The sequence below is a fragment of the Musa acuminata genome, chromosome BXJ3-5 (assembly GCF_036884655.1).
Source record: "Musa acuminata AAA Group cultivar baxijiao chromosome BXJ3-5, Cavendish_Baxijiao_AAA, whole genome shotgun sequence".
Taxonomy (NCBI): domain Eukaryota; kingdom Viridiplantae; phylum Streptophyta; class Magnoliopsida; order Zingiberales; family Musaceae; genus Musa; species Musa acuminata.
Window position 1 is genome coordinate 9,599,422 of NC_088353.1, and position 24,171 is coordinate 9,623,592.

Genomic DNA, 24,171 nt, shown 5'->3' on the forward strand with positions numbered 1-24,171 from the left:
AATTAAATCACATACCTCTTCTCCTAAAGCCATTAGCGCAAAGTTTGTCTCCTCTTTGTTGCTAGCTTCTTCACTTTCTAAAGCACTTGAATCGTCCCAAGTCGCTTTTAAAGCTTTCTTCTTCTTCGGTTGCTTCTTCTTGGCTTGGGGGCATTCATTTTTGAAGTGTTCTGACTTCTTGCATTCGCAGCACATCACTTGGTCCTTTTTAGGTTCAAGTCTGTTTTTGGTGTTATTTTTAAATTTATTCTTTCTTATAAATTTTTAAAATTTTTGAGTTAAAAGTGCAAAGTCCTTTCAAGTGGTCTTCTTGTGATGTGAGTGTCAAATCCTTCCTGTTATTTGGAAGGGGGTTCTCGAGCTCTTCATGAGCATGACATGTCATTTCGTAGATCATTAGAGACCCAATAAGTTCTTCAAGAGGAAATGTTTTAAGGTTCTTGACCTCTTAAATGGTCGTAACTTTTGGATCCCAACTTTTAGGAAGGGATCTTAAGATTTTAGTTACAAGTTCAAAGTTAGAATAATCTTTACTAAGAGCTTTGAGTCCATTGATGACATACGTGAAATGGGTGTACATGTCTCCGATGGACCCACTTGGTTTCATTCGGAAAAGTTCATAAGAGTACATAAGAATATTGATTTTGGATTCTTTCACTCGGCTAGTGCCTTCATGAGTGACCTCAAGAGTCCTCCAAATATCAAAAGCCGAATCACAAATTGAAACGCGATTGAATTCATTTTTGTCTAATGCACAAAACAGGGTATTCATAGCCTTTGCATTTAAAGCAAAAACCTTCTTCTCCGATTCATCCCATTCGCTTATCGGAAGAGAAGATTTTTGAAATCCATTTTCGACAATAGACCAAAGCTCAAAATGAGGAAGATCCTCAAACGAGTTTTCCAATACGTATAATCCGACCCATTAAACATAGGTGGACATGTATAGAATGACCCTCATGCATGCCGGAGTAAGCCATCTCTCTTGGGTATTAAACCAAATATGAGAGTGAGCCTAGCTCTGATACCAATTGTTAGGATCGGAGCGGCACTAAGAGGGGGGGTGAATTAGTGCAGCGGATTAAAACTCGTAAGTTTGAAAATAATTTTGTAAATACGTAGAGATTTGAATTTGACAATAAATGTCTTGGAGAAAGTAGCTCGAGCAAAGCGAGAAGAAGAAAAAAAGAGATCTTGCTGATGTGTAAATAACGGTTCAGAAATGTAAATACTCACACATTCAAGAGACACTCCAATTTAAAGTTGTTCGGTCAAAATGACCTACATCCACTTGCGAAGCCTTCTTCGATGAGGCTCCCAACTTCCACTAAAAAATTACTTTGAAGGGGAAGGACAAATACCCCTCTTACAACCTTTTACAAGTAATTTACACTCTTACAAATTTTCAACGAGAAAGAAGGAGGTGAACACTCAAGCAATTGAAAACAAGGCTTGCTAAAGACTTTGCTAAGGCTTTAATCTCAATCTAATGCTTCACAAAAGTTATATTCTCTGTTGAAAATTGAGGGGTATTTATAGGTCCCAAGAGGATTCAAATTTGGGCTCCAAATTTTAAATTCTCTTAGGTTTCCGAGGGTGGCGGTGCCACCGCTTGTCAATTTCAACATTAACAGAGTTCTGGCGGTGCCACCGCCGGAACTCTCGGGTTCTGGGCGGTGCCACTACCCGAACTCTCGGGTGCTGGGCGGTGCCACCGCCCAGTCCGATGGTACCACCGCTCGACCCTTCGGGCTCTAAGCGGTGCCACCGCCCGGGTCACTGGTTGGGCTTCTTGTCCGACCCAAACCAAGTCACATTTGGGCCCAGTTGGCCCCTAACCAAGATATAGGATTATCCCTTAATCCTAACCCGAATTATATGCAAACGATGTAACTGAAAATATATTCCTAAGCAAGTTTTAAAACGACAAACGTTGAGTCTTGTTCTGGTGAGCATTCCGACGATCTTCCGATGGACTTCCGATGCACCTTCGGATTTCTTCCGATAGACTCCCAATAGGTTCCCGATCTTGTGGCGAGTTCAGTGAGTAGCTGAGCCTTCTCGGTGATCTCCGTGAACCTCCGACGATCTCTTCGGCGGACTTCCGAAAACTCCAACACGTCCCCAATTTCTTCTCGATTGGCTCTGGCGGCATCTCCGACGAATCTTTGGACTCTCAAACACCCATCGAACTTGACTCTGGTTTCCTTGCTTTATGTTTTCAAGCTATCATAGTTAATCCTACATACTTAAATCAATAATATGGATTAGATCAATTAACCCATCAATTGATTTCATCATCAAAATCCGAGATTCAACATTCTCAACATATAGATTTGATCAAATAATTTACCAATTGATTTCATCATCAAAATCCGAGATTCAATAAACATAACTATCTCACACATGATTTTTTTAGTTTCATTAGTTTTTGTGCACCAATCTTCGCACGACAATGAACTCCCTTTGGGAAATCTGATATTTTTGTTTTCTGTTCTTCCGCTGCGCATGTGATGTCGCCCCTAGATTTTTCTACAGATCCAATACCTAATAAGAATGATCTATTAGGGTTAGTTAAATGAGACTCTATATAAATAAGAGTTGGGACTAAAAGGATTATAGGCCTCTATTGTTGCCACCCTTCTCATCTCCTCCTCTCTTCTTCCTCCAATTGACTACCCTCTCTCTGGTGTAAGAGGACAGCAAGAGGGATTAATCTCTCCTTGTGTGCTACTGTATGGTGGTGTATGATCGCGAGGAAAGAACGTGTTGTGCAAGGAGGTGCGTTGTCACTGCGTCCATCATATGGATCACCGCTAGAGAGGAGTTTACAAGAGCTCGTTCATGCACGGACTAGGATTTGTGATCTTAGGGGATATACGAGTTTTTTTAAATGAGAACATCTTACAATCTTTATGTAGTTTTTGATTTCACGTGTTTTATGCTCTTGATCTTCACATGACGATTCGATAATTTTTTTTAGGAAATCAATTTTTGTTTTTACTTTCTATACGATGCTCCTCGAGGTTGTCCAATAATCACTTCACCAATAGGTTTACCACTTAAATTTGTAATGGGATATAAACCTATGGAAGGAGAACTATCAATAACCTAATTTTAAATTAAAATTTATATATAATGAGTACAAAATGCTCAATCACGTACGTCTCGTTTCAGCACAACATAATTAGACATATTCATGAAACACCAAAATTATGTTTCATGATGGTTGATGCAACAATTATTCATTTAACTATCTTATGACACATACGATATAAACATTTATCATATCATCTATCAAATTGATACTAATTTTTATCAGCCTCAATGAATATAGATTAGCCAAAACATAACAACGTGCAATGAAAACACGCTTACGTACTCATCAAAGGCAGACCAACAACGTTAATTTGCATACATGTAAACAACAAATATTCGTATCATCCATTGCTAAGAGCTAATTCATCCGTAAGTAAACATGTTGTTTGAATGCACACCCACGTCTATCGCAGCATATGAAAGACTCAAAAGCTATTATAATTCATTATGTTGAACCAATACATAAAAAAAATATGTTTTCCTTTTTACCCTTCTCTTTCTTGCACGAGAATGATCGGCATTGTCGAAGAGGACCAAGGAGCATTTTTTCTTGGCCCCCCTTTTCGGATGTGAAGGCAAAAAAAAAATTTAGTGTGATGTTAAGGTTGCTAATTCAAACATGACAGTGATAGGTAAATCCCAAAGGGTTATCCAATTATTTTACAAGTTGAACCCGTGTCTACTTATTTAGTTGACACTTTTGGGGCCTCTTAATCAAGTTTACTATTCATTATTAATAATATTCAACGTTAATTAGGATATAGAAAATTCAATTGCCCCTGGATAACTTATCACACTCGAGACACATTAGTGTGGCAATAAATCTCAAATAGAAAGTCACAATTAAATATTATTAACTCAATAAGATTTATCATATAGACTGGTCTATTCGAGTACTGAATCAACGTGTGAGTGATGGAAGGAAAAGGATGGTCAAGAGAATATGGTCACAGAAAGAAAAAAGAAAGCTAAATAAAAAGTTGCTTTATTTTGTAACCACAAACTCAACCATGGAACAAAGTGATCCCACATACATGCAAATCTGAATTGAGATTTTATATAGATTAAAGATCTCATGAATATTTCCTTGGGTTCAATGCAAAAACGAGAACAACCTCCTCCACATAAGAATTAACCTATTATTTTCCTCATACTGGGATAATATAGTACTAGAAATTAAAAAAAATAAAAAATAAAAGAACTACCTTTCTCCCTATTCTATAGGGTGAAAGGTTTGTATTTGGAAATACATTTATATTTTTAGCATGCTGTTGTGGAATGCCTTAAGTGCTTAATAAATAATAGATGAAAATTATATTTTAAATATTGATATTTGATAAAATTATAATTCAAAATTTTATTAAATATTTTATCACAAATTTACCCTTCTAATATTTTAATATTTCTTCAAATATATATTTTTTTATTCAAATAAATAAAATAAATGAATTCACGTAATCTTATGAAAAATTTCGTATGACCCAAATATATAATAAACAAATAATATAGCCATATAAATAAATATTAAATAATCTTTGAAAATAAATAGATAAAATTTTATTTTATAAAAAAATATAAATCATATTAATTTCTCACTAAATAATTTTGACAATCTTATCATTTTAGATAAAGTGAAGGGGGTACTTTTAAATTTTAAAAAATATATTAGCATACTATAAATATCGAAAAAATTTACTAGACATCAATTTACATTTGAAATCAAATGCATTGAAATCTCAATTCACCTTTTAACTGTATTATCAAATACATCGAAAGTAATATAAAAAAATTCATATTTGTTTATAAAAGTGCATATGCCTTTTTCTTTTTTCTTTTTTCTTTCTTTTGGAACTATCACAATCTGCTTTATCTCATGTCATACATTATAAACACACCATAATGGTTTTCTTATATTTAGCAATCAAATCATTCTTCTACCATGCACTTCTCGAGGGCAAATGAATGACTTACAACTACAAGATTGAACTTCTGGGTTATTGGTTTGCTATTGGGACATTCTATGAATCCATTATGCCAAGTCTAAAGGACCACACATGAGGTTATTTTTCTCCCTATCTCTTGTTAATCAATTCTCCACTCATGTTTTTGTTAAACATATCTACTATATAATTTAAATTTCCCAACACAAAATAAAACATATTACATGAAAAAGAAATTCATAAATCGATGCATATAGTGAGAAAGATCAATAAAATAAAATTAAAAAAAAAACACTTAAACTTTGAGGAAGAGATGAAGACTTTTTTCATCATGGAATCATATTTTATAAATAAAAAAAAATACAGAAGGAATTGAATTTCCATTTTAGATTTTTGTAGGTCATCGTCCTAGAAACTATGAAATTAAAGGAGGAGGGAGTTTAATCATGAAATTAAATTATCAATCTATCCTTCATCAAAATTAAAATATTATATTTTATTACTTTGATCGATGTCGATGAGAGTAGGTTATTCAACATGTACCTCTATCAGTCATCATTGGTCCTCATGCCGAGTTTGATTCACCTACTCTTCATCCATCTGATTAGTTCCCTAGTAAAGACGCCAAGATCTCTCGAGTAATAAAAACATGTCATATGGCAAGTAATCATTTATCTTTGTCAGCATGCAACAAAACATGATGATCTCTTTCTTACCTTACAAGCAAATATCAAATAATTGCACATATATGTCTACATTTGTTTACATAAGTATCTACTCATATGCTAGACTCTAGCAAACATGATGTTTTGTTTAAATATGGACTTAGCTAATCATGTGAACTTCAGGATTAAAATAAAATATTTTTTTTTATGCTTGGGGGTCTAATGGTAGTGCTCCATTTCAGACCTTCTCTAATAATTTGTTTTTCCAATAAGCAAAAAATTTATTTGTTAGAATCTAATGATAGTTTAGTATTCTTGAGGATTCTTTAGTATTCTTGAGGGGTCTAAACTTAGTATTCATGAGGATTCTTTAGCTCGGGTTCGACGTAATATTTATTTGTTAGAATCTAATGATAGTTTAGGAGGTTTTAATGATTCTAAGTTCACTTACCTTATGTGCCTTCTTAATAAAGCTTCGGCTCTTGTTAGATCAATAAATATTAAACCGTGGGCTAAATCAAAATTGAAATGGATCAGTAAAGGTGACCTCAATACTAACTATTACTATCAGCTTATTAGTCGGTGTTATCATTCTAATCATATCGCTCATCTTTGGATTAATATGTTGTTAGGACTAATTAAGTTTCATTAAAAGGGGCGATGTAAAACCTACCTAGTCGATTCCTATTAAAGAGGTGAAGAGACCGGCTAAGGTTAGGATTAGCTTAGAGGTTGCTTCTTAAAGAAGCATTAGGAGTTGGTTAGAATTAGGAGTCCTATTAGGAGTTGGGGTTTAGAGGCCCTATAAATAGTCATGTATTCATCCTCTTTGCTTAATGAATAAATGAATCTTTTTAGTAGCAACCTAGAGGAATGAACCCCTATAGAGTTTCAAGAAGGTCGATCCCCTAAAGAGATCAACCCCAAGCTTAGAATCCGCACTAATGAGCTCACCACCTTTTATTCTCAACTTTGGAACTATAATCATCCCCAACCAACTTCCCATTTGTCTTGGCCTATTCATGCTCGTTGAGGCATCTCTATTAGGGAGAGCAATGAACTCATTTTGTATTTCACACTTAAAAGATGTATATTTTTTACGTCTATTCTCTTGGTCTTAGTAATAGTCCTATTCTTTTGGTCTTGTATTTCATACTTATTTTGGATATTCTTAAAGTTTTTATATTTCAAGCTTTTAACTCTTTTCACAGCCTTGCTAGTCTTGCATATGATTGGTCCAAAAATTTTATCATCTTCATTCCTAAGAGCAAAAATCTTATTGAGATTAAGGATTTCAAGCTGACATCTCTTTGCAAGGTAAACTATCATATTTTGACTAAGGTGTTAGCTAATCACAAGAAACCTTTTATGCCTCATCTTATTTCACAGGAATAATATGCTTTTATTTTGGGTTGTAACATTCATGATAATATCTTAATTACATAAGAAATTATACAATCTTTAGTTGATTCTAAGCTGTAACATTCATGATAATATCTTAATTACATAAGAAATTATACAATCTTTATTTGATTCTAAGCGTAAAAGTTCTTATATTTTCATAAAGATCGACATTGAAAAAGATTTTGATAAAATTTCCTAGGATTCTATTTTATTGGCTTGGCGACTAGCTAAATTTTTGGATGTTTTCATGAATTACATTGGCAATTGTATTTCCTACCTTATTAATGGCATGCTAACGTGGGATTAGACAAGGCGACTTGTTCTCGTCTTATCTTTTTATTTTGGTCACTCGGTTATTTACTTTTTCTCTTAGAGAATGCTTCTGATATGGTTCTATGTTTTTGAGCTAATCATAAGTCTTGCAAAAACATCATCTAATTTTTTAGAATTTTTTAGAGCATTTCAAATCTGAAAGTTAATCTTCAAAAGTCTGCGATTCTTTTTCCCAAGTCAACTTGTTAGGATAGTAAAAGAGATATTTGTAATTTTTGTTTTGTATCAAAGAGGGTAAATTTTCTTTTTAAATATTTGTGATCCTTCATTGCTTCTCGTAGGATTCTTGATAGGGTCATTTAGCATACTAAATGTTAGAAATAGATTAAGCTTTTGAAAGGCAAACTTCTTATCGTAGGCACAGGGTGTATCACTCCTGTGAACTCTATACTTAATTTTCTTCCTCTGCATATTTTGGAAGTGTTTGCTAGATGTTTGATTCTATCCTTGAAGGTTCTAATTGCATCATTAGACTGTTTCTTTGACATAAAGTTGACCATCATTTGTTATCTTGAGAGATGGTTTTCGCCCCTAAAGCAAGCTATGGGTGATTTAGGTATATGTGATATTCACTTAACTAAATTTGCTTTGCATGCTAAATATATTTTATAATATTTTAAAGATATTGATGTTATTTAGGTTGGTATAATCAAGACTAAGTATGGTCACATTGATCGTTGGAATTTATCTATGCATGACAAATAGAATTGTATATGGAGGTTTTTTCTTAAGTCATTAGAAAAACTTAGATATGGTTTTATGAAATTTATTGGTTTTGGTTCTTCTATTATCATTCTTTTTTTTTTATATTCCTATTAATCTCTAGCATACTTGTAATGATGTTAATATGACACATGAGTCTAATATGGTCTCTAAATTGTTTGGCCCCTCTATATATATATATAGACACATGAGTCTCTCTCTCTCTCTCTCTCTCTCTCTCTCTCTCTCTCTCTCTCTCTCTCTCTCTCTATATATATATATATATATATATATATATATATATATATATGGTATTGTGTAACAACTAATTGGTTGGCTACTGAGATTGTTTTAGAGGAATTTTTATCCTTGAGACTTGCATGTTTTGATTTGTTTTGAAGCGAATGAGATTGTTTCAATCGATTTCATTAATAAAATATTTTAGATGAATTTTTCAATCGATTTCATTACTTTTTCTAGTAATATGCTGAGGTTCTTAATATTGTTTGTTTGTTTGTTGCATTCAACTCCTAAATCTGTTTCATCCCCTACTTTCGACTATAATAACATGAAAGCAAAATCCTATCCTTCGTATTAAGATATGTTTTCGAGACATAATAATTTTTTGATGAAGATTATGGAGCCTATGATATAAGTAATTTTGTGGTTGTCCATTGACCTGGCTGGATATCCTATGAAACTTGAAGTAGGTAACTAACTAACTAACTGATGCTGCTTGTATTTGGACTCTTTTGATGTGTAGTCAGTCAGTCAGTCAGTCAGTCAGTCAACTTTGTTTGAGTCCATACATAATATTAGAAATTTAGAAAAGGGCTTTCGTTGAAGAAAGTCGTTGACTTTGATGTAAGTGAGTTAATAAGTTGCTAACATTCGTTAACAAAAAAAAAAAAAAAAAAGGTTGGCTTACCAAACATAAGCCCTATATTTTCTACATGGTTTTTTTTTTTTTTTTTTGTTGATACGCATGAATAATCAATCAATCGTCTGTCGTCCTACTTGCTGTGTTTTGCTTATGCCAAACTCACAACAGTAGTTGTACTCTTAGATTACACAGATTTTTACTCGTATATATGAGTTTATTTAGATATTATACTATGATCATTCGAAGGTGGAGAGGGATACTTTTGTTCATGTAAGTGCGATAGTGGTCATATGTCGATCGATACACTTCGATCCCGGCACATGAGCCAAGGTGCGTTCCCATGCCCGGATCTGATCGATCCATCCTTCCTTCCCTTGTCTCGTGATCGCTTGACGGAGAAGCCTTTGGATTTATTCGCCACACCAGCCTTGGGATCCTTCCTCTCTGGTTCATCCCGTGGCGTCCCCAACCTCCCCACACGTGAATCCCACCTCCCCTGTTCGTTTCTTCCCATCCCTTCCGCCGCGAGGGAAACACCCAGCTCCGTACCAACCCGTCCGCACGTCGGCAGGTTGTCGTGGGGCCAGCCACGTTGCGATCCGGATCGTAAGCATGGCTGTTTCCCGCCTCATGCGAGACAGGGGATCCGTTACCATAGTCCTTCTTCCTCTTCGCTTTCTCCTCTCTCTCTCTGTTTCTCTCCCTCTCCTCTCTCCAAATGTAATCGATCGACAGCGTTCGGCGAGGGAACGCTCTCTTCCGTTTCCCCTTTCCCCCCTACTCCGGTGCGACCGCTCTCCCCTCGCTGTGAAGAATCGAGCAAGGGGAAAGCCAGACCCCCTCCGCTGCTTCGCCTCGATCCGATCTCCTTGTGTTGGGATCCTGATCGTTAATTCGATCGATTCTCGACTCCGGGTCGATGTGATACTGGGCATTCTTAGGTTTCTTTTGCGCTCGCTCTGCCGAATTGGCCCAACATGCCCTCATTCCTGTCGAGATGTACTTCCGGGAAGGGGAAGGGGATGGGGATGGGGATGGGGATGGGGATGGGCAACGGGGGCGGTGATGGGAGCGGCGGGACGCATGTCTACTTGAACGTCTATGATTTGACGCCGGTGAACAACTATCTCTACTGGTTTGGCCTCGGTGTCTTCCACTCTGGGATTGAAGGTGTCTTAATTCGTCCCGATTTAGCATTATATTTGATTTATTGCTTACATCTTTTGTTTCATGCAATTCCTATTTCTTCTAATTAGGTTGCTTGGTTTTGGAATTCAACTCTTGCTCTTTTTCCTTTTTGGTCTTTTTTGGTGTCATGTCGTTTTTATGATTCATGTACAATTTCTACCGACAATTACATAAATTGAATTACAATTTAGGTTCGACAATTTCCAACAAGTATATTGGTTAATTTGTGACGTAGGATTCTCTGATGACAATGTAATCTTGGATTGGTTTATGCTTAACACTTCCATTTCACAAGGCTAAGAAGATGTGCAGCGTGAACATGTTAAGTTGGTGCGCTGTAGCTAAGGTAAATTATGAATATTATCAATCTGTCAATTCGTATTAATTGACTTTTTTATTTTCTTGTTGAAAGACTGGGCATGAATTCCCTTGGAACATTGCTTTCAAAAGCACTAGGCATAAGGCACCAAGGAGTCGAGTCCCTTATCATCTGAGATGGTAGGCATTCACCTAGGTGCTCTTCGGAACAAAACAAGATGCTTACTGCACAAATATTGAGGATAAAGATAATTATTGCAAAAATAATTGGGAGGTAGGGTAGCAGCATGACAACAATATTTGTAAGCAGATTGTGGAAAGAAGGGGGAAGGGAGGAGGGAGGGGAGAGAAGTGGCACTATGGTTTATGGTTGTTGGTTGCTGAGAGTAGAGAGGAGAATAAAAGGGAGAGAAGAGGACACTGAGGGTGACGATAGTGGGTGTTGGCGGTTGATACAGGAGAGGAAAAGAGGGTAGAGGGAGATAGGATCCGAGGAAAGAGAGGACAACAATGGTGGGGATGCTAGTACTCACACAGGAGAGTGGAAAAGAAGAAGCAAAAGGAATAGAGAAGAAGGCGACCACGGAGAACCACCTGTGAGGATTGGGAGAAAGAAGTGGAAGGAAAGAGGGAGGGAAGAGAACAAGAGAGGAGAGATGTAGCTGATGGAGAGACGGAGAGGAGGATACGTGGCCAACGGAGGAAAGTTGGTAGTTCGGATCAGGTTGGAATTGGTTGTGGATAGGCTCCGAGGAAGACCAGAGGGGAAGGGAACTGGGTTTGGATTGGGTCTTGATGGGAACTAGGTTTGAACTAGGTTTGGATTGGGTCTTGAGTTTTGATTTGGCCAAGAGATATTTGGGTTGCTTTGGGCTAGCCCAGGTTTGCACTTTGGACACTTGGTACCGCAAATGAGGTCCTTGCTTGGGCTTGCCTGAGATGTCCAGTACCTCATCTGAGGTGCTCGCCTAGATAACATTCAATTAAAGGCCCGTCATCCAGGGAGCCTCACCTCATCTTGTTTGAATGCCTAGGCAAGCAACCAAGTGCCTCTTGACATCACCGTTTTGAATTGCTAGTCTACTTGAACAAGTTGGTTTACTATCACCCCTTCTGCTAAACAATCATTATCACTACTTACAGAGTCTATTGTAGTTTATATTATTTCTTTTACTACCATTTCTGTGGAACTCCAGCATGATCTTGTGTTTACGCTACTATGTTGAACTGCTACTTATGAATTTTTTGCAATCACATTAGCATTATCAATCTGTTAGAACATGAATCTTGTATTTATTTTGCATAAAACAAATGTTGTTTATTTTCTGAATTTCTCACAATTAGCTTGAACATATAGTTCTAGAGACATCTATCTAGAATGTGGGTTGATAATTAACAAATTATGGGTCTTTGTTACAATGTACACAATTTTAGCTAATACTTTGACAAACCTGACAGGCTTCATGTTGATTTGTTGTCCTGATGGAAATAAGCCATCAGGAGCGTCATAGTTTTGAAATTTTCTTGATTGGTGCAACTTGCAAATAAAACAACGTTTTCCTTTATATCTCCCCAAGAGTCATACTTGATTATGACTTTTTTTATAGCTTGTTGGTTTCATCCTGCTCTGCTGTTCTTGTACCTTCTTCCACTCTATTTTTTAGCAAACATTTACTTTCACTTATAGTTCACGGAATGGAGTATGGATTTGGAGCACATGATTACCCAACTAGCGGAGTCTTTGAGGTAGAACCAAAAAGCTGTCCTGGTTTTATCTTCAGACGTTCTGTGTGGCTGGGCACTACTGATATGTCCCATTCAGAATTCCGCTTATTTATTGAAGATGTGGCTGGAAAATATCATGGTGACATGTATCATTTGATCATCAAGAACTGCAATCATTTTACCGATGAAGTTAGCAGGCATATAACAGGAAAGCCTATTCCAGGATGGGTGAATAGACTTGCCAGATTAGGTTAGTATCTTTCTTGAAACATGTTTTCTGGTTCCAAGGGAATTCAGTATTAATTCATGTGGTGATTTGGAAGTTTCAGGATCATTTTTCAACTGCATTCTCCCTGAAAACATTCAGGTTACTGCAGTCGGACAGTTGCCACTTCATCCAGCTTACTCTGGTGAGTTTGTAAATCATGGCATATTTTGTTGTTTGGTTTTCCTGCTATGACAACTACTCATGCAATAAATGTCGAGATCTTATGACCATCCTAATAGTTGCATCCTAAAAATATAATAGCAAAATGTTAATATACTGAAACATAATAACAAAAAACAAAAAATGGTTGCATCCTAAAACATTATGCTCTTGAGGGCCTGAGAATAAGATGAAAGGAATAATTTATGAACTTGGCATTTGAAGATTCTTGTGAGGGATAAAGAGGAGGGAAATAGATTTATTTTTCCTTGTTAGCAAAGGAATAAACAACATGGTAACAAGTTTTGGTAGGATCTATTAGCTAGTTGGTTAGGCATCTTAACTTAATAACCTATTCCTTGTATAAGTTCCAATATAATTCACATTTGCGAAATTATGATGCAACTAGTGCTGTCCGGAACCTAATCCATGAACGAAATGGGATCAAAGTCTAATTTCATCATTCACCTCGGCCAAGTATCAACTATGTTGACTTAATCTTATTGTCCTCTGTTGTTTCATTGCTTCTCCAAGTCATCGTGTATTGGTTACCTCAATATTTTTTTTAAATTATTGCTAATACATCTCATTACTTGGTTCTTTTTCTGGACTTGGTATTTCAAACTGCTGAATATTTTAACCCAGAAAAGTTCATATTCAGTGTCAATTTTGTTGTTTAGCCATGCTTATATGGAACATGTCATTTGATGACCGAGTTACATTCTCGCATGCAAAAAAACACCTAAATTGCTCTAGCCTACAAACAAGAGTATTTTATTTATTATTGTAGCACATTGTTTGATGACTGAATTATATTCTCACATGCACAAACACTTAAAAATTGCTCTGACCTAAAAACAAGGGCATGTTTTTTTATTATTCTAGCACTATGGAACATGCTTGGTTCAAGGAGTCGGTCATGTGCTTTTTTGGCTATCTTGTGAAACATACAGAAAAGCATTGAATTTAGGATTAAAAACTATATATATTTTAATGGAGTAGAATTTGGAATCTACAGATTGTTTCTTTGTGTCAGTAAATTTGGTTTGCTGTCCATTCTTTCTCTTGTTGAACTCTCTATTTAACTGTCAGTATTTCAAATATGTTGTAGTTTTAATGTGTCTGTTCCACAGAAATGGTTGTAAACATTTGCATAGGTTGGTTTCTCTTTTTCCACAGCACGTAACTCACTATCAAATTTTTAATATTTAAATATTTTCAGAAGATGGATCAGATTCATGTGCATCCTCGTTTGTAGAGGCAAGTGAAGAGGAAGATGCAGATCATCACCTTCTAAAGAAAACAAACAGCGACTTGGCGCATGCAAATGATAAGACACTGAGGCTTGGTAGAGATGTCATGTGACCCTTCTTTTGCCTGCTGCTTAGTCTCTGTGTCTGATGTAACCAAGAAGTTAACAACATGTACGCTATTGTTTCCAATTAATCCTTCCTTATTGCGTGACTACTCTCTTCCCAAGTCTTCACATCGACTGTATTCCTAACAGTAGTAGCGTTCTTTTGTAATGTATGAAGCGCGGATGCGGTGCCTCCTGGTTTTCCTGTAGCAATTTCATGTACGGAACTTGGATTTGACTCGTGCTGCGGCTGTTTTGTTTATCGACTTGTGGCTTCTTTGAGAAGTAATGTTGGTTGGTTGGTTGGTTGGTTGGTTGGTTGGTTGGCCTTCTCTCCGATAACATGATGATTGCACAACGACAAAAAGGCAAAAGCGTTGTATTATTGTGTTCAAATCAACAACACAAAAACAGCTATGAAATATCATAAATTAAGAAGATAATTCCATAATTCTCCTCCGAAGCTGGATCGCATCCTGTGAGATTCAACTCTAATCTTCTTCCTAACGTCGAGACTAAAAGAGATCTGATCCATGGTTGGTTTCATAACACATGAGAGTTCACCAGATAAAAAAAAAAGTATTAAAAAAAAAAAGAAAGAAAGAAAGAAAGAACCAAAAGTCCTGATTGTGACAATATTAATTCATTTATAATTCTTCCCGTTGGCCAATGATTGACTTAGCTTGGATTAGAGTTGCAGAGCCATCATCAGGATTAGGATCAAGACGGCATGAAAACAATGCATCCAATAAGTACATTAAAAATCCAAATATAAATCATGATGAGCTCATATGCCTGGTTTTTTGTGCTAGGAATGGGACCAATGTCACGTAAGGGAATAGAACGTATGTGTCCCCGTCTGGTGATAAGCAAGCACGGGATGTAAGTCCATTTTAGGGCATCAAAATGTCGGGAGGGCACCCCAACCCCAACCTTAACAATCCATGGAAGGTGTACTTAATGTATGACCACCATGTCATATATTATTTAGACATCGATAAACAAGTAGATAGGTAGCCACAGCAGATGTGAGCCTAATGGCTAATGTAATTGGAAAGGAGCAGTTAAGCCTCCTCCGTCACTTGCTCTGTCCTTTCCCAGCTTGATTGGCTGTTGGGATGTCAAGCCCTGCAGAAAAGAAGACGAGGAGAGGTATCCTCGATCACTTTCAACAGTCTTTGGGCATGAAACTAAAGGAAGCTTACACAGAAATCTCTTGCGACTTACCAGTGTGTCACACGGCATCACCACCATGATTTCCCTTTCCATTCCGCACCGAATCTCTTGTTTCTCTTGCACCAATCCTTATGAGGTCGATACTGCTTACCATTAGCTCTGACGAATGACTTAAATCCATCTCATTTTTGGATTTGAATGGGTTTGGATAGATGCAAGTAGCTGAAGAAACTCAATCTGCTCTCATCCCTACTTAAACATCATCTAATCTCCAGGGACTATAACCAAACAACTTTGTGTTGAATGATTTGGACTTGTGAAATGTATGTTTTTGATGCCTGAGCTCATTCTGCAGACAATATCAGGTCTGAACAGGTGACGCTGCAGTCAAAGAAGATAAGACCCAGTGGAGAGTTTTAGACGAACTTCATATGACGATGCATCTAATCAATGCATCGACTGTTGACGGTAGCTGATTGCTTTAGTTGTATCAATTCCTCTGCTGCAATTCTTCATGTGTCATTTCATTCATGCATCCAACTGTTTTCACCTGAAGCTATCTGCGTGCATTCGTCGTCTTTCTTTCGATCAAAATCTTAGCATCTTTGCAGACTCGTGAGACGTCAAATTGCGGATGATATGATCTTAGAACAAGACACAGTCTAATTCTCTTCCTCGATGTTATACTTGTGTTCTCCCAACTCTCCTCATCCCCCTCACATGGAACTCTCATGCACTGCAGGTTACGTCCGAGGGCCTGTCGATTGATGTAACTACGACATGCAAAGTCAATATGCTTATAGGTCAGAAGACCTTTTCGCCAGTGCAATATGCTTGTCCGTTCCTCGTTGTCTTCTGCTAATAGAAATGGTCACCATATAAAATGGAGGTACACTGACATGGCCACTGTTTCTAAAGAGAGGTTGGGGGATCGTTTTCAGCATCCATTATGAGCTTTGCGTGGACTCATCTTCCACGGACTTGTCAAGATTCCTTGCTTCCTGATATGTGGTGTAAGAGATTGTGAAGGATGCCATTGTGAAAAGGATGAAACTCTTGCAGTTTTAGTTATGGTATTGCGGTAGCAAAATTTTCCTATATTAACTAACATGATGCGTGTAGTGATGTTCTTGGTATAAGGGATGCCATAATCACATAAATTGTGTACAGATCATTGAATTCTTGAAATGAACAAATGCATGCTACACGTATGTTTGGTTATATGGTCTCACAAGTGTTGACATATTTTATTGTACTTGTTGGAATCACTTGTACAAATGTGCATTTACTCGTACCCTACGTTTGAATTTTGAGATTGGGAAGAGTAGATAGCGACGACTGCTTTTTAATTCCTGATTGCAGACAACACCATGATCAGAAAAAATGCATCGCTGAGCATGAGCCCAGTGTTGACTCCTAGTTGTATCCAGAACTATTCTTCTTATATCAAGTGCAAAACAACTTTGATTTTGATTTTGATTTTTTTACACGAGTATAAATCTGATCACTCGATGTATATCTGAAGTTTTGCAATGGTGTACCCAATTGCAACTCTGAATGCAAAGTTCATGACCTGATAAACCATCTGACACTCGAAAACAGTCTCCCTTCGAATTGCAGGAAATGTGAGTGAGCCAACAAAACTAATTGGCACAAGTTTCGTATTGACCCTTTTCTTATTGCATGCTTCCCTCAGCCATACCGAGCTGAGAGAAAGTGATTTGTGACCTAAAAGAAGAGCTACATCTCACCTATATGGCCGTACTTCCGTGTTGAGAGAGAGAGAGAGAGAGAGCCACCCATAGTATGTGAGCCTCTTGAACACATGATCCCGTAAGCAGTGGTTGAAACATGCAAACAGCAGCTCAGTTAATCGTTCGTTCTATTTGTGATACTGACAAAGCTTGTAAATGCTGGACTGCAATCAAATCCACCATTTCCATCAACATGACAGTGATAAAACTAGACATGCATGACTGTAATGATCAGTTTCCACCATCAAACATGAACCGAAGCTGATTTAAAATCACAACTCATGGATAGCGTTCGAAAGCCAAAAAGGCAAGCGCTTAAAGGTTCAGTTCTGATGCAACAGCTACAGTGTGCTCTATCATTTTACTAAAGATGAAGATTTAGATCTTAGTTGCTGTGCATATCGATATCAGATGCGTTGCTTGTCGACGTCTGCAACTCCCAATCAACCTCCACATTGTTTATTCAGAAAAATATTCATTCCTTCGTGGAGATCACACCCCTCCATCTTCCTATTTATACCGTTCGCTCTTCCACGCATCTCTCCACTACTATCTATCTAGTATCCATCTTCTTCACCCTGCTGATGGCTCTTCTCCTTCTCTGCCTTCTCCTTATGTTCGGTTCTGTAGCTGCTCAGCCCTCTCCGGGATACTACCCCGGTTCTTTATTCAGGCCTTTAAGATTCTACCAAGGCTACAGTAATCTCTGGGGTCCTCAGCACCAATCAGTCTCCCAAGACCAATACTCCCTAACGATATGGCTTGACAGCAGCTCAGGTTCATCATCCTTGACGCTTCTTATGCTCTCGCATGCATATAATCCATTTAGTTGTTTCATACTGTGAGATGAACGAATCGACAGGTAGCGGATTCAAGTCGACTCGCCCATACCGAAACGGCTACTTCGCTGCTTCGATCAAGCTTCAGAGTGGCTATACTGCAGGAGTGAATACGGCCTTCTATGTGAGTGTGGAGGTCGCCAGACTCAACTCTTGACGCTGAAAACGCAAGCCTTTTCTTACTTGGCTCGTCGACCACTTTGGTTGCAGCTGTCGAACAACCAGGCTCATCCGGGGAACCACGACGAGGTCGACATCGAGTTCCTCGGCACCACCTTTGGGAAGCCCTACACTCTCCAGACCAACGTGTACGTTCGGGGCAGCGGCGACGGCAGGCTCATCGGCCGGGAGATGAGGTTCCACCTCTGGTTCGATCCCACGGCCGACTTCCATCGATATGCAATGCTCTGGAACCCCGATGAGATCATGTAATTGCTTGTGCTCACCCGAGCTCATAGAGTTCGTGTCACCTTAGCCATGCAGATGAGAGACGAGGGATGATGCACGGCGTCGGACACTACAAATCTTTCGCACTGATTCCTTGGTCGTTCGTGTTCAGATTCTTCGTGGACGATGTGCCGATAAGAAGGTACGAGAAGAAGACGGAGGCAACGTTCCCCGATCGGCCGATGTGGATGTACGGCTCCATCTGGGATGCGTCGTCATGGGCGACCGAGAACGGCAAGTACAAGGTGGACTACCAGTACCAGCCGTTCGTGGCGAGGTACACCGACTTCAAGATCGGGGGGTGCTCGGCGTTCGCGCCATCCAGTTGCCGGCCGGTGCCGGCCTCGCCGTCTGGCGGCGGCCTCAGCCCGCAGCAGCGCGCGGCCATGGAGTGGGTTCAGAGGAACCACCTGGTCTACGACTACTGCCAGGACTACAGCAGGGACCATTCTCTCACTCCCGAGTGCTGACCAGTTCGTTGGAGATGGTCTTGGTCGTCGTCGTCGTCGTCGTCCTCCCTTCCTGCTGTTTCCATGCTTTTTTAAGTGTTTCTTCCTCCATGGAAGGGGCGCCCTGCTACTGTGTCAGTTGCGGAGGCGTTGTGTGGCTGTACTGTGTGATACAATTGCTTTGGGTTGCTTAGACACGAAGAAAGCAACATAAAACATATAACAGAAGAAGCATATGAAAATTCCAGTCTTACATGCTATGTAAGACTGTTTGGTATTTATTCCAGCAGAATAAAAAGATCAAATATTAGTCTGTTTCTGCATACAAAAACATCATCCATGAAGCTTTAGTAGCGAGACACCGAAGAACCGAGGAACTGGATCAAATTAGGTTTCGTTTCTCTTGCAGATTGCACAAGAGATGAGCATATATCTTCTTCTTCTTCTTCTTCTTCTTCTTCTTCTTCTTCTTCTACTACTACTACTACTACTACTACTTCTATCCCAACAAAATTGTTTTGTGGCTGCCATTCTTTGAAGTTTGTTCCTTAGTGCAATCATCTTCCTTATACATACCATTGTTGTCTATCTATAAAACATGATGGATGGCATTATAATTGCGAGCCCATTAAATATCTCTTAAACAAGTGGTATCAAAGGTATATGATTAAGTTGAATCAGCGCATGTAATCCCAGATCAGGGAATGGATATATTTTACAAGTACAATGAGAGCTAAGGTTTGATTTAGTTTGCTACAGAACAAGAATCAAGAAAAAGAATAAAAGGAAAACAGAAATCGGATTTTAATTTTATTTCATTTTATATTGATAGAATGAGTCATTTTTATAGCGCAAAGCTCTCAATAAACTTGGCCAGAAAATGTCAACCATTTAATTCAATATCATCGGAGATGGTGATCGAATCATGACAATAATCTCCTTAAATACAGAGATAAGACTGTATACATCGATCAAAGATCTCAGCACTCTCCCTCCGAAGCAATTCTGTGTAACGTTTGCCTAGAGCAACACTGAAACATGTATTTGGTTTAGTGCCATTTTGACCTCTTTGTTTGAGAGAAAGAGAGGGAGAGAGAGAGGGAGAGAGAGAGAGAGAAAGTATGGTGTATATGTACAGTACAAGTCACACAACCTAAGGAAAAATCCAGCAATAAGCCATCCAATTCCAATAGTTGATCACTCAGCACTCGAGTCTTAAACATGTATAATCACGTCTTTCTTGGCATGAAGACAGAGCATGCGGCATACCGAAGCAGCAGATGATGTAGAATTTAGTACATACTACTTAGTTTGCACACTTGATAAACGAGAACAGGTCCGGAGTGCATGAATTCACAGCAGCGGAATCAAAGAGTAGAATAAGATGAAGACAGATCACGAGTGGATCAAACTGGAAATGGAAGGACACAACATTGATCTGTTGGCTTCGTTCCAGTGGTAGTGCTCAGGATCTGCTCTTGAATGGGATGGCTCTGATGACGATCTGGTGGTAGAAGGCGGCCAGGGCAGCTCCTATGAACGGACCGACCCAGAAGATCCACTGCGACGGCAAGAGGAACATGAAGCTGCATCAGATTCGTGGTAAAAGTTGGCATCGAAAGCCTGAGAGCTCTCTCTGTGTGCGTATCTCCTACTTACGTGGTCATCCCATGCGTGGTCCTTGTTGTAGATGATGGCAGCTCCCAGGCTCCGAGCGGGGTTGATGCCGGTGCCGGTGATGGGGATGGTCGCCAAGTGAACCAGGAAGACGGCGAATCCGATGGGCAATGGAGCAAGGATCTGTCGCGTGCTCATCGGTTACAAGCAGGAAATGAACACAGGAGCGTGAGTCTCCAAAGACAGACGAGGAGCACTTACGGGGACATGGGAGTCCCTGGCGTTACGCTTGGCATCGGTTGCAGAGAAGACGGTGTAGACGAGGATGAAGGTGCCCACGATCTCGGCGCCCAGGCCGTCACCCTTGGAGTAGCCGGCGGCCACGACGTTGGCTCCGCCGCCGTTGTTCTCGTAGACACCCTTTTGGAATCCCTTGACCACGCCGGCGCCGCAGATGGCGCCCAGGCACTGCATCACCATGTAGAAGATGGCCCTCGTGAGGGAGAGCTTCCTCGCCAGGAACAGCCCGAAGGTCACCGCAGGGTTGATATGGCCACCTGCCCAAGAAACGCGAGGGAAGTTTTTGATGATGATAAAAGCTGAGTGTCAGAACAAGAATCAAAGTAAAAGCGATGGAAATAGCCAAAAATAAGGAGGGATGAGAAAGAGGACCAGAGATGCCGGCGGTGCAGTAGACCAAGGCAAAGATCATGCCTCCAAAGGCCCAGGCAATTCCTTGGATGCCCACGGTGGAGCACTTGCTGCTGGACTTGACCACCCCCATGACAGTGAGGATGGTGATGTAGAGGAAGAGGAAGGTGGCCATGAACTCGGCAATCCCAGCCCTGTAGAAGGACCATGACTTGAGCTCCCCGGGCTCGAACAGAGGCGCCAGTGGTGGCTCCTTGTAGTCCTTCTCCTGGCTCTGAGCTGCTGTCCCAATGGGCTGCCTCTCCGGGAACTTGTTGGCTCCAACCCTCACATCCTCCTCCTTCCCCTCCATCCTCTCTCTCTCTCTCTCTCTCTCTCTCTCTCTCTCTCTCTCTCTGCAATCTTGTGAAGCAATATCAGAGGGCAGGTGAAGGCATTGAAGGACCGGACAGGTGGTTTTATAGAGATAATGGAGGCAGAAACAAAAATGGTTTTAATTCACTTACCATTTTCTAGTCAACAATAATAGGATTTAGGTAGAAGAATCATCATTGAGATTTAAGATATACGCAGATTAATTAGAGCTAAAGAGGCCAGAAGGGTAAAAGGATTCTTTAATCTACAAAAGCTACTTGTGTTTTCATTCTGAAAATTGAAATAGACGGCTCCCCAAAAAACACAAGTCTTCAGGAACCACAAAAAAGAAAAGATGGATGTGTGTTGTTCATTCTTATCCTTCCTTCTCTTTTCCCTTCCTCCCTTCTCTGTGTATCTGCAACCATGCACCATCTCTTTTGTTGCCCGGATTCTAAGGTGCAGACAATACATCTCTCCCCTCTTTCTTCGTGAACCCTTGATTTTATCCTTTTAAAAATAGGAAGAATTCTTTCAGAAGAGATTGTATATAACCACAAAGACAAGAGATTATCAAGCAGCAAAATACCAAAAATATAACAGAGGCCAAAATGCTTTTTGCTCCCCATTGCTTCTCAGTTGCCACGAGGGCCACAGAACAGCTTATCTTGCAACTTCACACCCACACCATGTTTATTACCACATCCATTATGAATACAAACAACTTTTGTGTATGTCCATTATTACTCTCCATACCTACAGATTTAATGTCCTCGTTGATGTGGCCAGTACCAGGATTCGAAGCTATGAGAATCGAACGCAAGAGGCCATGAATTAAGTAGCGAAGGGAAGATTTAGCAGGCATGATAGATATATGAAGCGAGAAGCGCAGGTCGGTCGCGGCGCCGGCGAGGAATGACCGCTTCAGAAAGCCACTCACCTCCATTATTGTGACGTTGGAGAAGGTGCATTTTGTCCACTTCGAGGGCTAGTAGTTTCCATCATGTTCTTCGCATAGTATGCCTTTTTTCTTTTTTTCCCTTCTTTTTGTGAAAGCTAAGTAGCTTTCATATGATGTGTGCAGCAATCGGACTACTGTGGATCGGGTTAGAGGTGTTAGTTTGGCAAGTCCCATAGTCCCACATCGGGAAAATCAGACTTGTTATCTCGTCTTGGAACTATAAATAAGGGCCTGAGCTTTGATGTTAGACACACCACGAGAAGTACCACAGACACCACAAGAAGTACAGCAGGCATCACAAGAAAACCTGCTTATGGTTTGAAGTCTTCTTGTTTAGGAAGCTGAAGGTGTTTTATGGCCTAGGAACATTTCCTAAGGCATTTGTAAGTGTCCCTCTTTTATAGTAGTAATTTGCTCCTCTTTCTTCCGTGGATGTAGGTCAAAGTCAATTGACCGAACCACGTATATCTGGTGTTCTGGTGTTTTGTTTGTTCTTGTCGCTTTATTTTTTCCGCTTTATTATCTTGTTGTATTGCCAAAATTATCCTTTGGTAAATATCCTGGGGCTAGCTCTAACAAACTGGTATCAGAGCCTGGTTCTGGGATCTTTTGGCAACAATGACAATATCAAAGATCGTTGTCGAGAAATTCGATAGAAATGTCAACTTCGGCATGTGGCAACTCAAGATGGAGGCCATTCTGGTTCAAGACGGAGTTGATTTGGCACTTCAGGGTGCTGAGAACATTCCAGATGGTACGTCAAAAGAAGATCTTGCGGGTATGGATAAGAAGGCCCGATCCAGCATCATTCTAAATCTCTCTGATGAGGTTTTACGGGAGGTAGCTACGGAGACTACGGCTAAGAGCATGTGGGACAAACTTAAAGCTTTGTACATGAAGAGGACAGTGGAGAATCGTCTCTACTTGAAGCAGAGACTGTATATGCTTCGGATGGTTGAAGGTACATCTATACTCTCGCATCTTGATAAGTTTGATTCTTTGGTTATGGATTTGGAGAATATAGATGCAAAAATTGATGATGAGGATAAGGCTTTGTTGCTCTTGTGTTCTCTTCTCCAATCTTTTAAGCATTTCCGTGATACTTTGATTTATGGAAAAGAAACAGTTTCGTATCAGGAAATTAAATCTGCACTAAAATCTAAGGAGCAAATAGACAGAGATATCACTGGGGAAAGTAAAGGAAATCAGGCTGAGGGTCTGGTTGTCAGGGATAAAATGGATAAAAGAGAATTTGACAGTAGTAGATCTAAATCTAGATCTAAATCCAGACATAGAAATTTGGAATGCAGATATTGTCATAAAATGGGGCACATTAAATCTGATTGCTTTAAATTGAAAAATAAATTAAAGCAAAAGGAAAAATTTGTTGAGAAAACTATTGAATCCGCTGAAGCTAGTGTAGCTTCTGATGAGAATTTTGGAAATATTTTCTTTGCTACTGATGACAGGACAAAGTCTAAAAATGAATGGATTTTAGATTCAGGTTGTTCTTATCACATGTGTCCCAATAGGGATTTGTTTTCCACATATGAATCTTGTAATGGTGGAATTGTTTTGATGGGCAATAATGCCGCATGTGATGTTGTTGGTAGAGGAACAATCCGAATTAAAATGCATGATGGTATTGTGAGGACGCTCACTAATGTTAGACATGTTCCTGATTTGAAAAAGAATCTCATCTCTTTAGGCACCCTAGAGGCCCTTGGGTGTAAATACACAGCTGAAGGTGGAGTTATGAAAGTTTCTAGAAGTGCTCTTATTGTTATGAAAGCTTGTAGGTCTGGTAGCTTGTATATTCTGCAGGGAACTACTGTCACAGGTTCAGTTGCAGTTTCGTCATCATCATTGTCTGATTCTGACA

General features: G+C 39.3%; 3 protein-coding genes and 1 long non-coding RNA gene across 5 annotated transcripts; 2 read left to right on the top strand and 2 right to left on the bottom strand.

Moving 5' to 3' along the window:
• Positions 1-10,066: 10,066 nt before the first annotated feature.
• On the top strand, positions 10,067-14,303 carry LOC135637561 (deSI-like protein At4g17486). Of its 2 annotated transcripts, none has more exons than XM_065150144.1 (4): positions 10,067-10,196; positions 12,220-12,507; positions 12,587-12,667; positions 13,907-14,303. In XM_065150144.1, the coding sequence occupies exons 1-4, from the start codon at positions 10,067-10,069 to the stop codon at positions 14,047-14,049; spliced, it is 642 nt and encodes a 213-aa protein (XP_065006216.1). In that variant the 3' UTR covers positions 14,050-14,303. The 2 variants fall into 2 exon arrangements, with proteins under 2 accessions (XP_065006216.1, XP_065006217.1); XM_065150145.1 differs by having other exon boundaries at positions 13,910-14,303.
• A 469-nt stretch (positions 14,304-14,772) lies between these two features.
• On the bottom strand, positions 14,773-15,515 carry LOC135637562 (uncharacterized). Its single transcript, XR_010496326.1, has 2 exons — positions 15,269-15,515; positions 14,773-15,169 (listed from the first exon to the last, which is right to left on the bottom strand). It is a non-coding gene; the product is annotated as an uncharacterized LOC135637562 (long non-coding RNA).
• Positions 15,516-17,499: 1,984 nt separating this feature from the next.
• On the top strand, positions 17,500-19,019 carry LOC103973263 (probable xyloglucan endotransglucosylase/hydrolase protein 32). Its single transcript, XM_009387774.3, has 4 exons — positions 17,500-17,748; positions 17,834-17,934; positions 18,021-18,238; positions 18,370-19,019. Exons 1-4 carry the CDS (start codon positions 17,556-17,558, stop codon positions 18,725-18,727), a joined length of 870 nt encoding a protein of 289 aa, XP_009386049.2. The 5' UTR covers positions 17,500-17,555; the 3' UTR covers positions 18,728-19,019.
• An 841-nt stretch (positions 19,020-19,860) lies between these two features.
• Positions 19,861-21,397, bottom strand: LOC135638732 (aquaporin PIP1-2-like). The gene is made up of 4 exons (XM_065152059.1): positions 20,996-21,397; positions 20,585-20,880; positions 20,366-20,506; positions 19,861-20,267 (listed from the first exon to the last, which is right to left on the bottom strand). Exons 1-4 carry the CDS (start codon positions 21,324-21,326, stop codon positions 20,172-20,174), a joined length of 864 nt encoding a protein of 287 aa, XP_065008131.1. The 5' UTR covers positions 21,327-21,397; the 3' UTR covers positions 19,861-20,171.
• Between the last annotated feature and the right edge of the window lie 2,774 nt (positions 21,398-24,171).

What these genes read in the sequence shown, in the direction of transcription:
- LOC135637561 (XM_065150144.1), top strand. Translation starts at nt 10,067, where the DNA reads ATGGGGATGGGCAACGGGGGCGGTGATGGGAGCGGCGGGACGCATGTC. An exon ending in CTTCCACTCTGGGATTGAAG is followed by an intron (nt 10,197 to 12,219) that starts GTGTCTTAATTC and finishes TTTCACTTATAG; the next exon opens with TTCACGGAATGGAGTATGGA. An exon ending in ACTTCATCCAGCTTACTCTG is followed by an intron (nt 12,668 to 13,906) that starts GTGAGTTTGTAA and finishes AAATATTTTCAG; the next exon opens with AAGATGGATCAGATTCATGT.
- LOC103973263 (XM_009387774.3), top strand. Translation starts at nt 17,556, where the DNA reads ATGGCTCTTCTCCTTCTCTGCCTTCTCCTTATGTTCGGTTCTGTAGCT. An exon ending in ATGGCTTGACAGCAGCTCAG is followed by an intron (nt 17,749 to 17,833) that starts GTTCATCATCCT and finishes ACGAATCGACAG; the next exon opens with GTAGCGGATTCAAGTCGACT. An exon ending in TGGAACCCCGATGAGATCAT is followed by an intron (nt 18,239 to 18,369) that starts GTAATTGCTTGT and finishes GTTCGTGTTCAG; the next exon opens with ATTCTTCGTGGACGATGTGC.
- LOC135638732 (XM_065152059.1), bottom strand. Translation starts at nt 21,326, where the DNA reads ATGGAGGGGAAGGAGGAGGATGTGAGGGTTGGAGCCAACAAGTTCCCG. An exon ending in CCAGGGACTCCCATGTCCCC is followed by an intron (nt 20,507 to 20,584) that starts GTAAGTGCTCCT and finishes AGCACGCGACAG; the next exon opens with ATCCTTGCTCCATTGCCCAT. An exon ending in ACCACGCATGGGATGACCAC is followed by an intron (nt 20,268 to 20,365) that starts GTAAGTAGGAGA and finishes TTGCCGTCGCAG; the next exon opens with TGGATCTTCTGGGTCGGTCC.